Source organism: Pempheris klunzingeri, chromosome 10 (assembly GCF_042242105.1).
Source record: "Pempheris klunzingeri isolate RE-2024b chromosome 10, fPemKlu1.hap1, whole genome shotgun sequence".
Classification (NCBI taxonomy): domain Eukaryota; kingdom Metazoa; phylum Chordata; class Actinopteri; order Acropomatiformes; family Pempheridae; genus Pempheris; species Pempheris klunzingeri.
Window position 1 is genome coordinate 21,360,128 of NC_092021.1, and position 17,925 is coordinate 21,378,052.

At 42.0% G+C, this 17,925-nt stretch overlaps 1 protein-coding gene across 1 annotated transcript in view; it reads right to left on the bottom strand.

The window, feature by feature from the left end:
• Nucleotides 1–6,725: 6,725 nt before the first annotated feature.
• The window catches only part of il1rapl1a (interleukin 1 receptor accessory protein-like 1a), a 134,182-nt gene continuing 122,982 nt past the window's right edge, over nt 6,726–17,925 (bottom strand). The window contains exons 7-11 of the mRNA XM_070837643.1: nt 17,515–17,660; nt 14,205–14,351; nt 11,994–12,164; nt 8,048–8,092; nt 6,726–7,447 (exon numbers count right to left, since the gene is read on the bottom strand). Coding sequence (XP_070693744.1) covers nt 6,726–7,447; nt 8,048–8,092; nt 11,994–12,164; nt 14,205–14,351; nt 17,515–17,660 — 1,231 coding nt within the window. The remainder of the gene's footprint in view (nt 7,448–8,047; nt 8,093–11,993; nt 12,165–14,204; nt 14,352–17,514; nt 17,661–17,925) is intronic.

Consider the following 17,925-nt stretch of genomic DNA (forward strand, 5'->3'; position numbering starts at 1 on the left):
GCTGGTGAAATGCCATGTTAGACCACCAGAGTGCAACAGTATACCACATGCATCTCTCTCACACTCACACACTCACACACACACACAGAATTGCTGTGGTACAAGTGCCTCAGGTATTCCTCTACTTGTCCCTCCATCTCTGGCCATTACAGTGCAGCAGTTTGTGGAAGGAGACTTAAATGCCCCCAGCAGAAAGTATCCAGGCGAAGGAAGGATGGAGGGCTTGCTCGTTATGGGAAAAATATAAGAAAAAAGCAACTGGACCCTCACATAAAGGAAAAGGCCGATATTGCAGGCATCATCATACAGCAGGGGTGTCCAAACCTTTTTTCACTGAGGGCCACATACAGAAAAACACACAAAGGGCTGGACCACTCACTAGAAATAAGGTATATTACTAACTTTAATCCACTAGAGGTGATGTGTATCGCCTCACCTCTAGTGGATTAAAGTTGGCAAAATCAATCAAATGTAGGTAAATTCTGCTTGATAACTGAATATGATTCAAGAAAAAAAAAACAGCCTTTCTATTAGTGGGCTTTCATTTATTAGTTGTGGTACAAGCTGGACTTTGCCTTGTAGCTCTTGTTCAGTGTGTTAAGGTGATCAGTGAGATCCACTAAAAATGCCAACCAGAGGGTCACTGAGCTCATGAAGAGGTCCTTCTCTCTTCAACACTGGTCCATTTCTGATCTCAGGGAATAAAACCGCTGCAGCACAGAGCCACGATTTAGCCAGCGCCCCCCCAGCATCAGCACCAGCATCAGAGAGGGAAGCTTGAAATAGTCTGTTAGAGCCCTGATGCTCGAATCAACAGCCTTACCTCCACTTCCTTGTCCCTCGGCGGACACGGTAGATTCCTTGGCGCTCACCTGTCCCAGCTGGAGCTCCATCCGTCCTACCTCCACACAGCTCGTCCCATTTAAGTCCCATCATGCCAACTGCATCCGGCACAGCTTCAGAAACATCCTCACCTGTCGTGGTGCTCTTTAGACTGCTAACATCAAGCAGCTCCTCCATAATGCAGAAGTGATCGTCATTAGTTATTAGCTGTGCTCTCATCGCACACCGCGTCTGAAACTTTCTACACTAACTTCCTCTCTTATGTTTCCTTAATTCTGCCATTTTGGGTCACCTGTAGCACATTTCTTCTTCTATTACTCATTTTATAGAGACGCTGCCTCGTTCAAGACAGTTACTCCACCTAGTGGTGAGACTGAGAAGTACAATACAGTCCAGCGCATCTTCCACATGTGGGCCGTGTTCCAATACAGTTTTAGAATTTCCTGCGGGCCAATGAAAATTGGACCACGGGCCCTCTTGCCAGTAGTTTGGACACCTCTGTCTTACAGCATTAACCCGTTTAATCCCAGATTTTCCCCTGCAAAATAAGTGCATGCATTTCACTCCTTAGACCTCCCTAACACATAATATGTATGAATTTTTTCATTTCATGTTGGTTACGTTAGTGAAAATGAAGGTTTTTATACTCGATTCTTCAATTTGACCTATTTACACACATAAAAAATAAGAATAACACTTACATGTGTGACATAAATACATAAAATGGTTAAATAACCATAGAGCTAAGAGTGTTTGAACTTACAAAATAAGACCTAACAATAGTTTACAAAAATGAAATAAATTCACATTGTGGCAGAAGCTTAGATTGACTTAACATTTACTGACCACTAACATCATGGCCAGAAGATGAGTGTACGGTATTATTCAGCAAAAACACAAACTGTACCTCAAAAACAGTGCAAAGGTATAAGGGCAGTGCATACTGTAGAGTATTATTAGTATGATTAGTATCTAAATATTTATTTCACAGTCCTCATGAACCGGCTTCAATAAATTTGATTTCCGTAACATAGGAGCAAAGCACAGCTCGAAGGATTATTGGTTAGATTTCACTCTCCAGATCTTCTGCCTTGACCAAGAGGTCATTTTCCATATCTCTTAAGGAGATCCAGGGAAAAAACCCACTGAAAGGTCAGGAGGTCATAATCACTGCCAACAACATCTCTGAAGAACAGCCAGCTATTCACCACTGCACTGTGAAGACCACCACTCTTTGACCTTATTGCAGATCTATATCTTGACACATGAAGATCATGCAGATCCACGCCGCCCATGTTTTGGTTGTATGTAAGGAAACAGAGGCTGTGGCACCCTGTGGCTCCACCTGGATGGCCCCGAATAGCATTCTACGGCATTGGTTGCCATGGTTACAACACTGTTATCCTTCCATCGCACCAGTAACTTCTCGCCCTCTGTAAGGACCTCAGTGCTTCCACGAGGCATTTTCGAGAAATCCTTCACACCTGTGAAAGGGATGTCATGCAGACGGCACTGTCTCAGTGTGCCAAGGGACCCATAACCTCGTTTGGTCATTTCATCAATGAGCCTGAGTGAGGTGAAAAGGTTGTCATGCACAAATGTGCTGCTTGTTCAGCCAGACCAAGGACTACACTTGGGCCCTGTCCTAAGCCAGTTTCAGGCAGATGTGTGTGGACTCCACAATAGGGCTCCATGTGAAACATGTACCCTGTGGGTGAAGTAAGGCTCCACAACTTGGACTTATCAGGTTAACATCTTCCTCATCCTCATCCTCTGCTTCACCATTCAGCAGTCTAGCAAATGTTGCCGTGCTTACATTTACTGTTCTTATGATCAAAAGATGCACGCAGGCATGTAATTCTCATTATATATCAGCAGTCGACCCTTTAAAGAATATATGTACAAACTATTTCAGTTATATCTGTTAATTAAGGTATTTTACTTTCTTCCTCTTGTACAAGTTTGAGGCAGACATAAAGTAAAGAGGCCTGGTCATGTGACCATTCACACTAGTTACATGACATTGATACAATTTAGAGGAGACAACCTATTCTTTTATTTTAAAACTTGCATTAGCTGCCCAAAGCTAAAACAATACTTTTAGAGCTTCCAGAAGTAAAAAAAAAAGACCATTATTTCTATAGAGGTATGTGTGATGAAATACCTACATGACACGAGTGTTTTCTTTGGACAATGGGGCAAAGACTTTCTGCTGCTCCAAATTATTTTATCTAATGAGTCCCTGGACACCTGATGCCTGCTTCCAGCATCCATACGACTTGGTCACTGTTCAGAGGCCAGATGGCCTGTACCTGTGCTCAGTCCCTGAAGCTTCGTTGTGGCCCACTCTGACAAAAGGATCTGAGTTTACTTTCAGACAGGCAAGACTTGTAGACAATTTTTCAGTTAATGCCTTAAAAAAAATAAAGGAGAGGAAGTGAAAATGAGACAGAAAAAGATGAACAGAGATAGATAAATCTCACATCTGCTGAGGAGAAATTTAGAAAAACAATAGAAATCCTAATACTTGACGAATAGATTTTCTATTAATTGTTATGAAATTACAGCCTCGGTCAACAAAAACTCAGTGAGAACATGCTTACCAGAGCGGTAAAGGCTTTCAAGTGTGCATCAAAGTAGCAATTGCTTTGCCCCTGTGCCATTTAGCTCTGAATAACCACGTGCAATTGAAATGGAACGCCACTGGAAGGAAAACAATTGTAAGCAGGGCCACTGAAAACATGAGATAACAAGTGGATGTTGGTGTGAGACCATCACTGATAACTCTCACACACCTCCCAGTGGTCTGATAAGGCACTGCAGCAAAAGACACAAAAAAAGACACACAACCAACACACACACAGCATCCTTTGCACGTAAACTACCTTGGACCCTGAAGATATGCATATTTCTCTCTATCTCCTCTGCATGTTTCCTCTCGATGGAGCCTATTTCCTCTCAATTAAGTCCTTAATTGCTGTGGGTAATAAAGAGTCTATTAATCCTGTGGCCGCTAATAAAACTCCAGCTGTCTGGCAGGAGGCTGCCAACATGCAACAATCACCAGCTCCTCTTGTGGTTGACAACATGTTGTGTGTGCTTGCATGTGTCCATTCCTCCAAATGCTGGCATCTTTATTAAAACAACAGCAGCCAAAGTAAATTCCAGCGATTGTGGTTCATTTACACATTAACTGATACTGTTATACTCGATTTTAAAGCTCCTTTTGTACACCTTAGCACCTATAAAAATGTCTTTTATGGTGGCAAACTCCATCTATCACTCGCTTTTACCTATGTTTTTCCTCTGCCCCAGTTTTTTTGCATTCTCAGTTTTCTGCAGGGATTGACAGAGTAAATGTTCTTCCCACTTCTGTGTTTTCCTGCGTGAAATCACGAACACCCCTTGTAGGTATTGTGAATCCCCAGGAGATGGCACTGTTTGGCACCAATCAGCCACCATTGTGTTTGGGTTGCCAGGCAAACACCAGGCATCAAATTAAATTCTCCGGCTCTAAGCCAAAATATATCTGTAGTTTTTTAAGGTTTACATTTGATATTTCTACTTCTATCTGACTGGAAACATCGGGAGAAGCAAAGGGGTATACCATGCAATAGAAGTCCCCAGTCAGTATCAAACCAGGGAGTGGTAAGTGTTCTCCACTACACGGCCTTGGAGACCCCCATAGGAGCACATTTCAACTGTGAGATGACCTCTTTTGTGTTGTACTGTGTGATGTGCTTCTTAAAAGCAAGAGAATCCCTGAGTCACAGAAACATACATGTGGACATTAGGCCTTTCCTACTCTCCTGTTGGTACAGTATCTGCATCAGTGTCAGTATCTCTCATGCTTTATTCTTTGCAAATCACATTTCTTTAGAGGTTTCTGAACTGAACTTAAAGAGCAGGTTCACATATTTGTCAAGTGTGTCTTAAAAAAACAATAGTCAGACGCACATATGAACGCTGAAACGCTGTTTGCTTGCTGTACGAGCTGCTGTCAGGCCGTGTAGTACTGCTGCAGTCTATTGTCCACTACAAGAGTAGTTGGCAGACGAAGGCACTCTGTCGTTCTGTAGTGTTTAGAGGCATTTCAACAATATCTGGGCGCACTGATGGTTATTCACGTTCTCTGAGCCAGATCTCTGAGCTCCTCATTTTTCCACCCATTAGTCAACAGTTGTCACTAAAGAAGTCATAAAGAGCGATGGGCAGGCGATTAATCTGACTACTATGTGAATTATGTGAATGTGAATCTTTAGGTCTGAAATCAGCACGTGAGGCAGATGTTATGAATTACTGCCAACCAGTGGTCGACGTTGGACACAAAAGGAAAACATCAAAAGGAAATCAATGTTTTTAATGTGCAGTGAGAAAGTAAGGGCAACTGATAATGATTGTGTTTCTATAAAGATAGACATTTCTTTCCAAGTGAAAATTGTGTTTATATATTTATATAAATATCTATATCATATATAGAATACATATCTATTTGCTATGCATACTCAAAAATCACACCTTCAAATATATTTAAAAAGTCTTTCAAAACACAAATGTATTCTTTTCCTTCCTTAAACATGAACTATCCATATGAACCAAAGTAATTATCAGGATGGGAATAATATTATGTTTTAAAAACCAAAACATTGAAAATGCTTTACTTTTGAATCTAGAACAGTAGAGGACATATTTTTTCACATGGGATTCAAAAGCCACCTTAGTCTCTTAACAAACCAGGAACCACACTGCAAGTGTACAAAACCAGCATAACACTTATACACAAATCCCCTGTCTATGGTAGATGAAATGCAAATAAGTATGACTTCTCAAGCAAACTCTTTTCTGTTATAAAAATAGAATTCTTTTTAAAATAATCTACAGATTTCTTTTTAAGGTGAGGCATTTCACTATCACTCTAAAACAGCAAGGCTGTTTGTTTCAATAGAAAATATGAAGCTTTAGAGAGAGATCTGCCAGTCTATCGGTCTATCTGATTGGAGAGGACTAGCACGGCCCCCCAACCGCTTCTCCTTCGGTCCGACAGGACGGTATATTTTTGCCAACTCCTCCTTCTTTTTGCATATTCTATGATTTTTTAAAAGAGTTTCCTTTTAAACTAGATACACCTTTTACAGGTAAACAAAGAGAAATTTCAGCTCCTTGAAGCTCCTGAAATGTCCAGGCAATTCCAAAAGTGTTAAAAAATGTTCTCTTAAACTACACAAAGATTTGAAAACAAACAAACGAAAAAACACGACAGCGCAGGTACGTGACATACTGGCTTTCCAAACAAGCGTCTTGAAATAAGAATAAAAAACAAACTAAAAAGAGAAAACAATAAAAAATATACAACTCTGTATAACAAGTTAAAGCAAAGTAGAGTATGGTAGAGAAGGCAACAAACATGATTGAATAACAAACAAAAGAACAGGAAAACACTGATGCTACAAATAAATTGAAATATATGTACAAGACCCTGTTTTCCTTTTGTTTGTATGTATGCACATTTGTGTGTGTATGTATATGCAGGTGTGTGCACAATTGCCATAGAGTGTCGGTTCTTTAATGTGGAATTCCTGCGAGTCCGTATCTCGCCAGTTGATGGAGCAGTGTTTTCATTATATCTCCTGTAGTTCCACAAAGAAAACTTCCTCTGTAACAGAGGCGCTGTCCACTTGAAAAAAACAAGGGAAACTATGTCCAAAAACCTGCAGTACTTCCATCACTTGCTGCCAGTTAACGATTGTTGGAACTAAATGGATCCAAAACACTCCTTGCCGTTATCACGACCAGAAACTGCGGTCCTAAGAGCGATCAGACTGAGCCTTTCCGTGTCTCACCCCGACTGATCTTCATACAGCTGCTGCTGAGTTTGTTCATCATTACCAGATGACGCTGGAGATGCTGGTTTCTCTTGGCAGCAGGGGAAGCATGGCGTTGTTGGCATGCGCCTCCTCCAGGCTGTGCTCTCGGCTCTTCCCAGGAGGCCTCTGTCCATTCAGCAGTGTCAGTGGGATGTTGCAGTAGGTGTGCTGGTTCCCCAGAGAGGAGAGAGGTGGCAGGGTCCCTCCAGGGGGTATGTCATACTCGTAGCTGCGGTAGTAGTGTTTCTGCCTCATGGTGGTGTGGTAGGTGTTGTGGAAAGAGGAGCGCAGCTCGGGGTGGGCGGTGGCCATGGCGGTGGAGGTGGCTGCTGCCATGGAGATGGCGGAGACGGTCTGCAGCTCTCCGAAGGGGCCCTGCTCGCTGACGTCCAGCGCCGGCTCGTGGGTGAGCATGGGCTCAGTGCGCCTGAACGGCATCTCGTACTGCAGCTGCTTCCAGAACTTGGAGTTGAGCTTGTTGCTCTTGGGGCCGCGCCACTTGATGACAGTAAGGGTTTTAATGGTATGCTTAAGAGCCTCCACTTCCTGGTAGTTCATGATGCCACGCAACTCAGCACACTCGATCAGGATGACTTTGATCTCACCAGTCACCAGCATGTTGCGCAGCCGCGTCTCCAGCTCAAAGATGCTCCAGCCTCGCCGTACCACATAGTTGGGTGTCATAACTATAATGAGGCGTTTGCTCTGGTCAACACAGCGTGCCACATCCTCTATGTAGGCTGCAGGGAACGAGAGGTAAAGAAAGTAAAGAGCAAAAATGTGTAAGACATAAGACTGGCAAAATAGTTGAGTAATATACATTCATTATGCTTTAGGCTAAAGATATGATTTAATGAGGACAGGACCACGACACTTAACAACGATGGATGAACATACAGCAACAGACACAAAACACAAGACAATGACAGGTGGCTATTTTGCTGTCCACCTCCAGTATCTGGTCTAATTGCACTCATTTTAAGCTGTAGTTTATTGTGTGTGGAGAAAGACACAAAGACTGTATATGTGTCTGCGTATACATATCTAAAGGGATGGTGTCTGTACTGTTGAATATGTGTCTTATGTTTTATTGGCATTACGCTATGTATTGTAATCAATACTCTGGAGGGCAGACCCACAAACAAAGCTATGCGCTGCATTAAATGGCTCTAGATGGGGAGCAATGATTGATAAAGCTGCACAGTCTATAGGATTAGGCGCTGTCTGTTGAACTGGGCCTGACGTTTCAGATCACACAACAGTGTCGCCCTAAGCATCTCTTTTTAGGAGCAGCTAAATGACAGCAGCGGATACAAGAGGAAAAGACTGAGGGCGAGTACCTCCAAAGAGTCGTGTGTCATCCTGGTAATGCTCATTGGTGAGACCTAAACATAAACATTTTAACATTCAGGTCACAGGCAGAAGACAGCACAGACACAGAAACATGCTCAACACAGTAGTAAAAGTGGCTGCATCTCCTCTCACTTATCTTTTTATTTAATATATGATTAATCATATACCATGTTTCCCTGATTGGACATTCATCTACAATGATTTTGCTTGGCACTGACGCTGGCGGCAATTTTCTTTTGATTAAAGTAAGAAGTCCTAGTTCAGTCAGCAGGGCTCAGAGCCTTCACACATTTCCCACTGATGTTTAATTCTGTCTGGACCAACTAGGACGTGTTTGCGTTTTATCTGTTCCACATGAAGCCTACAGTACAAACACACAGCATCACTACTAACTAGAGCACACTGTGTACCACTGGCACAGACAGACTACTAAGCAGAGTTAGCATGCATGAGAATATGTTCAGACAGAATTTTCATGGATTTATTAATGCATGGATGAAAACCAGGGATGATAAATTTGCTCAATATATCGGCTCCTAGTACACACTGTATACTGTATTCCCATATCTGTAGGACATAATATGAGAACAGCTAGTGTGAAATACTATGATGTTCTAGTTTCGGCCAGGGAGATTTGAGAGGTTCACAGTATTGGACTAAATATTGCATTTTCCTTCTTCCCCTGTTTGGAAAATTGGAATAATCATCCACTCATTATTTCTGAGTGAGAATATACTCTGCTTGAATCTGCCCAAACGGAAAAAAACAAAACAAAACATTGAAACACAAGACAGTGACGGTGAAAAACAAGACTGAAGACAAACTACACATAACAAACACTTCAAACTAATGAAGTTAGCTTAGGTCTGGGAGCAGGGCCACGCCTCAACCACACCTCTAATCAGCCTACTTTGTTAACCCATCCTGTCCCGCTTGTCTCGGCTCGACTGTGTGTTACACTTAATTATATGCTTGCATCAGTCTAAAAAGTTAGACCAACGCTACATTTGATTACACAAAAGATACAACTCACCATGGATCAAAAACTAAAAGCTCATGCCTTCCAATTCCAGCAAAGATCTGTTTAGAAGTGATTCTCCACGAGCCATGATATTTGCGCAGCAGTCAAACCACAGCCGAACTTCCCAGCTGCTTGTGATCTGTGCTGAACATACGTCGGCCATGTGGGCACCTCCACTCAAGCTCCCCTAATGAGATCTCTCCATCTAAGGATCGGTCTCGGGCTTCCTCTCCTTTGTCCATGAGGGCCAAGAATCGCGGCCACCATAGATAGATAGATAGATATTCCTTTATTTATCCCACAATGGGGAAATAAGGAAGGTAGAGCAGCCGGCCTCCACCTTCCTCATCTGCTGCAATCCACTGCGGCTCACTCACAGCGCACTCTCCTCCACACGGCTGTCTTCATATCCATAATTTGATCCTGGGCCACGGTCTTGGGCCTAGCGGGTATTTCCCCCAATGCCTGCTCCTTCTTTCCCTGACCTTACTCAGCTTATTTCATCATTCTTTTAATTACTGTCTTCTCACGCTTCACACACTCATCCCATCATCCCTTTCCCTACCCTTCCTTCAGCCGTACACAGCAACACAGCCTCTGCTCCTCCCAACGTTTCTCTAACAGCCAACACAACAACCCAAGAGCTCAACTTAGCGGCCCAAGGGGCCCTGCGACAAGCTAACCCAAATTGGCTCAGCCTCCTCCTTCATTTCCTATTGCTCTCTCCCTCCCCAGCCCCATCCCATTCCCTCCCCAATACCAAAATGTTTTTCAAGCCAGTAATAATCATTACACTCAATCTCATGCAATTTCATCAATTTCATTCTCTTATCTCTCCCACATTACGCAAACAGATTCTCTACAGTAATTATATAACCCTAGCCCAGTTTCTTAAGCCATTCCCGACACCAGCCAGCCCAGGGAATTGCAGACTTCCACAGAATTTGCTTTAGCATTCTCCCTTTGCTACGATACAATCTGCTCGGCTTTTTTTCAGAAAAAAGATCCAAGTTCTCATCGTGGCTTTATGTTTTGGAGGGACAGGCTTTTACAGCTACCATGGACGTTTCCGTACCAAAACAGCAGGGCGACTACATCAGTTTAATTAGGGGAACATACTGAGCTACTTTCACGTTTGAACTTTACTATAGCATTTTTTGCAGCTTATTCGTCCCTCTCCTACGAGCTAAGCTGAGCTCCAACATTGACAACACTGCCATAAAAAGAAATAATAAATTGGACTTATATCTAATTATAAAGCTAATGATATCCTCCCCTAACACCTTGCACACTCAAGCATCATGACATCAGTGTCATTCCTGGTCCAGATTTCTCCATACAACATGGAGCCATTGGCCATGCCGTCATCCTTTTGGCAGGCCACGGAGCTTGACTTTCTAAAGCAAACATCACTAGCGTGCCCGTTCACCCAGACGTCTGGCTATTTTCTTTTGCAGGAAAGAAGACTAATATTTTGCCGTACCTTTTGGCTGTAGGAGCAGTCCTAAGATTTTTCACTGCCTTTCAGAATCCTTATGCTACTAATGACTACAGAGTCCCTTATGTTCTCCATCTATTTGATGAATTTCTGGTTGTCACTTCTCTGACCACACATCTGGCTTTCCGCTCTCACAAATACTTTCTCAAAATTCAACATTCCTCCTTCTGAAATAATAAAAAAAAAGCTCAGGGTCTTGCACCTCCATAGAGTGTTTACAAATATAATTCCTCAAGGGAAATTTTTCCTGTCCACCCTCTTACATAAAGCAGCGGCTGGCCCTTCCACTTGGCCTTCATAGTTCATTTGTCTGGCTAAAGGGATCCTGGAATTGTTTCCATATATACTAGATGCTCTTGTCCTCATGTCTGTAATTTCATCACCAATGTTCATTCCACTTTGGAAATCCACTCTCCTACCATCCAGGCCTATTTATCAGGAATCAGCTTTTCTTATGAAACTAGTTAGAAGCAGCCATTTTCCTTCTACCTTCCATTCCCACTTTTCCCTGCTAATCAAAGGCTTGCAAAACAGGAACATGCTCAATGTTTGCTACTCTGTTCTCTTTGTTCAGGCCACTCATCCTTCATGGTCGACATATCTCTTGAATCTATATTCTTGCTGGCATGCTTTGGCTTCCTGTGATGCTCCGAAGTCACCACAGGGTTAGGGTTATAATCCTTCTACTGATCCCTTCTCCAATCTGACATCGCTATTCATATCTCTGGCTCTCTCATATTCACACAGAAGTAAAAATGATGAACTAGGAGCTTCGTTCCCCATTTATGTTCTCCGTCAGTTTTCCATTCTGTGCCAGTCTGTCTGAGCTGCAGACCAAATATATCAATTCCAGGCCTTACCTCAACCCACTGTTTCTCAACAAACCAGGGATAACGGCCACTAGATTCTGGTTTCACAAGCATTTTCACCAAGTCCTCTACATCCGCATATCTTCAGAACATTATCCCTGCCATTCTTTCCACATTTGCACAGCTTCCACAACAGCCAGACTGTGAAAAACAGATCAAACCAATCAAGTCCTCAATTACTGGTTATCTCAGGCATGTCACTCCTACATTTTCATTAATCTTAAGGATCTACATGAAGATCATGTTCAATTCTGCTCCATTTATATCTATTGACTCTTTTGGGGGTCTGAAATAGGCCTGGGTGACTCAACATCCGAAACGGATCCCCTACACAGAGTGTCTTCCTCTACAGTCATCCTTCCTTTCTCGCATCCAATCATTCATCCACACTGAAATCCAGTACATTGTTGTGGCGTGGTCCTTGCTAGTGAATGACATTGACAAATGTGCCAAACACTGCAGCAACCACAGTATACAAGCAACTGTAAATCCCCACACAATCATGTTACATGGACATACATGTACAAGCATGTCACAGTGCTTACTTCCTGTTGGAATCAGGTCTCGATCTGGGATGAAGAGTTTGTAGCCATAATGTTTCTCCAGGACATCAGGGAGGATCTCCAGGGCGAAGCGTTCCTCCTCCCTGGTCTCCTGACTCCACTGGTCGGGGTCCACTTTGGTGTAGGACAGGTATGCATCATAATCTTTGTTTTCTGAAAAAAAGAGGGAAACAAGAGGGAGTGGTCCATGAAAAAGGTGTAATAATTGACACTCACACTTTAATCCACATGGCACAATCAAAAACTTACCTGAGCCATCAAATCATACACACACACACACACACACATATGTATATCACATATATTTCAATTGTAAAATTCACAACACAAAAAGCTATATTGCTAATTTTATGCTCAAAATCACATGTACATTGCACACAATGCATCACAAATTAAGTGTATGCAAGCATTGCAACATTGTAATGTATATTTTGTTGCTGAAGTCTAATCATAGTTACATTTTAGAAGAAGCTATGATCAAATAACCATTATTCTTATCAATGTAATGGTATGTTCTCAAAATGTATACAAAGAAAAAAACTATTTGATTCATGCAGAAGTTAGCAGAAGTCAGAAGACTGAAGTATTACTGTTTTTATTGAATATGCTGTATTACTGTAAATAATGCAGTCTTGAGTCAGACGTTACACCCTACAGGAAAAAACCCACATACACACAAGACATTTATATTTCATTCACTTGTATATTTTCTATAAAATGCTGCTATAACAGTCTGAGGTATTCTGGGGAAGCTTGTGGCCTCTGATGTTGGGTGATAAGGCCTCACCCGCGGTCGACTCTCCAATTCATCAGTGCGCTGCGTGGTGTTAAGGTCAGAGCTCTGTGTCACGTTCTTCTGCACCAAACTCAGAAAATAATTTCTTTCTGGATCGTGCTCTTTGCACAGAGGCATTGTCATGTTTAAACTGGAAAAATACTTCTCCAAATGATGCTTCAGCATTGGTAATTGTGGCCTAGAAAGGAGGGACTATATATTGGTCATATATTGTATATGAGGAGTAAATTGGGGTAGATACAAAATAAAAAAAAAAAAAGACTCAAACAAACGCTCTTTTCCACCTTAAAATGATTTCCCAGAAGACAGTAGGAAGAACTGAAAAGGCAGAAAGTAGACAATAGGGAAAAGCAGCACGGGTGACATGTTCAGTAAGTGCTAGTCATTATGCTCAGTAGAAACTGGGGTGTGGGCCAGGAAAAAAAGGGAAAATGGGCTTTTTCACAAACTCTTTGAGGAGCTCACGCAGCTTTGAGACTCACTGGAAAGGCCAAGGCTGTGCTCGATAAGATCCAAACATCAAACAATGTTCTCAAATTAGCAGCCAACCTTGCAAATTAACCACCTAGCAAACTTGGAAAATCAAAAGCAGCTTGAATTGGCAGTCCCTGACGGTATGACTTAATCATGTGGAAGTTTGAGTCAACAAAACAGTGTGTAATAGATAATTCATGCTAGTGTAGAAGCAACCCAGTGGTTCAAAAATGAGTTCAGTCTTCCTAGAATATTTGAAAAGAAAGCAAAAAGGGAAGATACTGGGACACAAACAGACAAATCCTTAACTGAGGCAAAAGTTAACTATGTTCTGTAGGAGAAACAAAAAGTTTCCCTCCAATTTCAGGCTGTTTACACCCCTATTTGCTGCTCAGGGAAGGAGCTTAGAATCTGATCAGTCCCCATGTCCCACTACCTTGCCTTCGACAGCGGAGGGTGGGCATCATTCCATGAAATATTGAGACTGATCTCTTTTTAAATGGCCAACAAATTGGAAATCTGTCTCTTCTCTTCCCTATGCAGCCATTTCGGCAATGTACACACACAACCTCTACACCAACGGTAAAGAGAGAGGGAGGAGAGAGAGAGAGAGATAACGGGCTGCTATCACTGAAAGAGAACTAAAGAAGACATTTGTATCTATACACGCACAGACGTAGACACTCACGCATGCATGCACACACGCACTCAAAACCTTGTGCACATGGGTAAACACACAAAATATATTCACGTCCATCAAAATAAGCCTACAGAGGCGCATACAGAGTCATCTATGCTCGTTTGACATTGAATTTTGGATAGAAAAGAAGAAAAAGCCTGGTGAAAAATGAGAAACATTCGGAGGTTAAAGGGCTTAAAGACAACAGAGAGGGTTTCACTGTGATGCTTTGAGCTGACTTTACCTCCATCAACATCCTCACTGCCAAAATGCCTCCTATAGAAAAGCATCAGCTCTATCTTGTAGCATTTGTAGAGGGAGATGAGGAAGATGAGTAGCAGCAGGATTGCTCCCAGCCCTCCTGCCAGCTCCACGGTGTACATAAGCTCTGCTGAGGAAGACACACACAGACCAGATAAAATGTAAAACTGCCAAGACGATCATGGTTCAAGTCTTACGAATACATAAAAACAGGCTTTTCACTTCTTTCTGCTCCAGGCTGGACTCATAGATTGTCTTTTTCCATCATCGCTTCCCGGTTGAACTCACAGATACAAGGCACTCAAAAGGACACATTTACATCTGGTAGAGGGCCGGACAGTTATCAGTATTTTCAGAGCTGAGCTCAGAGCAAAGAGGCATCAATCTTCAGGAGGGAGAGACATGATGTTCATAATGACTTTGGGAAAAAACGAGAGGGCACAGAGGAGGGAGACACGTGGAAAAGAAAACAGAGGATGATGAGAAATTGGGTTAATTCCCTCAGAGCAGCGCAGCAGTGACACAGCTCTGCACTTGGCTGCTGTCCATCGAGGGACAGTCCTGGACACGGATGGAGGCATTTTCAAAACAAGGGCTACACTCATATCACTTACTCCCCTCTCCATTAGACCTCTTCTTCCCTCTCTCTCTCTCTCTCTCTGTCTTTCTTCTCCGAGCTCTCTCACTTGTCCTCCCCCCACTTTTGTCTCCCTCTGTCTCTCCATTCATTTGTCTTCTCTATTATCTCCTCTTCATCTCCCCAGAGACCCAGCTTGGGGATGGATGAGTTATATTGTGTATGAAAGCAGTGTTTACCTGGTTGGCTCAGCTAGACCACCTCACCTTATATCTCTGTCACTGTGGGCCGGAGCACTGCACGGCTGCCATGGCAACCACAATGCACCCTTTATATTATTAGACATTATGCGCACTGCAAAGGTACATATCTTCACAATAGCATCAGTATCAAGCAATAAAATCTTCTTTTATTAGTTCAAATGAGTTCAAACTGCACCAGAGATATGATTGAGATATTCTCACTGGCTATTTATTTTGGTAATTTTCTTTTCTGGAAGCAGAGCGATTGTTACTTTCAATATTGCTTCTTTGAAAAAATGCTAAAATGTGTGAGGCTGCATTTTCTCACATTATAGTTTTTTGCTCTTGAATAAAAATATTTTGTGAAGCTTACAGTGGTTATAGGTTTAAGTTAGGTTATGGTTAGGTATAGCAGAGATCACTCTACTGAGTGCACTTTTCTAGTGTTTTTTTTTTGTTATGTTGTGTTAAATATTTTATGGTGGACTTTTTATCGTGGCACGATCTTACCCTGAGTTTTTTGGTATCTTAACGTGCTGGACAGACATGAGAGTGGTCTCAATCCTCTCATCTAACTCTCTGAGAGTGTCAGTCAGCACATTTTCCTTGATGTATGCTGATGAACAACAACTAATTCTCTGTCTCAGAAAGGCAGCATTGTTGTTTTGGCTGTGTAACATGTAGCTTTAATGACTTTACTGTAACCACTTAACAAAAATTATTCTCACTCTCTTTATGTGTCACTGACCACTACTTCCCCTTCTGTCTTCTGTCCTTTCATTTCTCTCTTTCTTCTGAGATGGAAGCAAAGGGAGCCTGCAAAGACACTCACAGACCTGCCGCAAGGCTTATGAGTAATGCATTCTGGAAGGGGAAACATGAAATAAACATCAGAATAATGTGGAGGACAGAGAGAGAGCCTTATTTGAAGTGTATCATAGCATCCCTCTCATCGGAATTACTGTTTTGACAGAGAGAGTTAAATGAAGTTGTCTAGAGTCTACAAAGACCACTCAAATGGAATTGGGCCATCTGATAAAGATGGTCACAGAGACAGAGATAAAAGTGAGGAGACAGACAGATAAAGACTTAAAATGTAATTGTATGCTGAACTTATTGGCCTGTTGGGAGAAGCTGAGGACCAATTTGCTGTTTAAACACCCATCAAATTACCTCTCTTTGCAGGGTGACAACCAGTGCATGAAAAGAGCTTCAGATAAGTCAGGCTAGAGAGCCAAAATAGCAACACAGCTGCTACGGCACATGTAGAAGGAAACAGCACAAACAAATGGAGCTCATGCACAGATTTTTTAGCACAAGTGTGGAAGAAAAAAAAAAAGACATAAAAAATGGGTCAGAGAGGAAAAGCAAGTTTGAGTGAGCTGTAAGGTCTTTTGGGGTATGAGGGGAGGTATATTAAGTCCTGTTTATCCTGTTATATATAAAGACTATATTAATGTTTGAAGTGTCCTTAAAGACACAGATGTGTTTATACTGTGTGCACCTGAAAGCTTTGAAACTGTTTTTTGGCCACATGGGGACACAAAATATAAGCAGGAAACACTAATATGCAGTAGCATGACCTAATATAAATGAGATCGCAAAGTTGATAGCAAACAGTTACAAAACAATTTACAAATGTAGGAGAAAATCGGCATTCATTTGGATTTGCGTTTTGCGCCACCCGTTGAATCAAAGTTCAATATTTTCTCTCCTTTTAGCATCGTTTTGGTCTCCACCAAGTGTTGACTCTAACTCTAACTTCATCCGCCTGCTGCTTGGTGCTGGGCAGGTAGCTCACAGTGGGTTTATTAGTGCTTCTACCGATGAAAAGAGCTGCCTGCTGCGTCTAGAAATGACACTGATGAGAATCAATCGAAACACTTATGAGGGTCAATAAAAACACTAAAGATGTGTGCCATTGAATAAAAACAGTAAGCTAAAAGATGCTAAAACATTTTGTAGAGCTGTCAGAGTTAGGGTGTTAATTCTTTGAGGGTTTGTCACTATGATCGACCCCTTTCACATCATGCATGGCCATTTGATCCATTATCAATATCAAAGTACTGATTAGAGAACCTTCGTAAAGCAGTGAATTCTGTCCAGCCAAATTTTGCTTACAACACATAGAACCTAATTTTTTAATTTTAGTGCAGATGGTGGTGTTCCCAGAGCTCCCGAATATGTCATGCTGAAGTTTGGGAAAATGTGTATAAAATGATGCATAAGACATCTAAAATATTTCCATTTGATGAAATGGGGCAGCTTGGCTTTTAAATATTTCATTCATCATATAGCTTTAATGAAGAGTTGGAGGAAGCTGATACAGAATACATATGATAGTGTCAGACAGGGAGGAATAAGAGGATTTCTTCAACCTTAATGCCATGCACAGAGATATAAAAAGGAAAAAGATGATGGTAAGGGGTTAACAGTCCTCAAGATTGCACTGGGAAACGTCAAAGAGCCCTTACCACGCCTGAGGAGCTGGATAGTGGCTTGGCGACGGCCATTACCATTTTCCACATAACAGGTATAATTTCCCAGGTCCTCCTCCTCCAAGGAGTCAATAGTCAAGGAAATGGCCACTTCCTGCTCACCAAGATGCTCTTTGACAACCCTGCAAGACAAAAAAAACCACTTAGTGAGCAAAACTTCTCTGCAGTACCAGTTTTAGAAACAGTAGCTACTTTTTTGGGGTTCCTCTAATCTATGCTGATGTACAAGACCATGTAGTCAGTGCAAGTGAACGTGATGACAAGCAGAAAGAGGCACGATCCAAAGTGCAGCAATCACAGATCATATTGTGTTACAATTCATAAGGGTTAAGTTATAAAATGCCTGCGAGCAGCAGTGTGTTTCTTCACAAAGGTGCCTTGATCAAG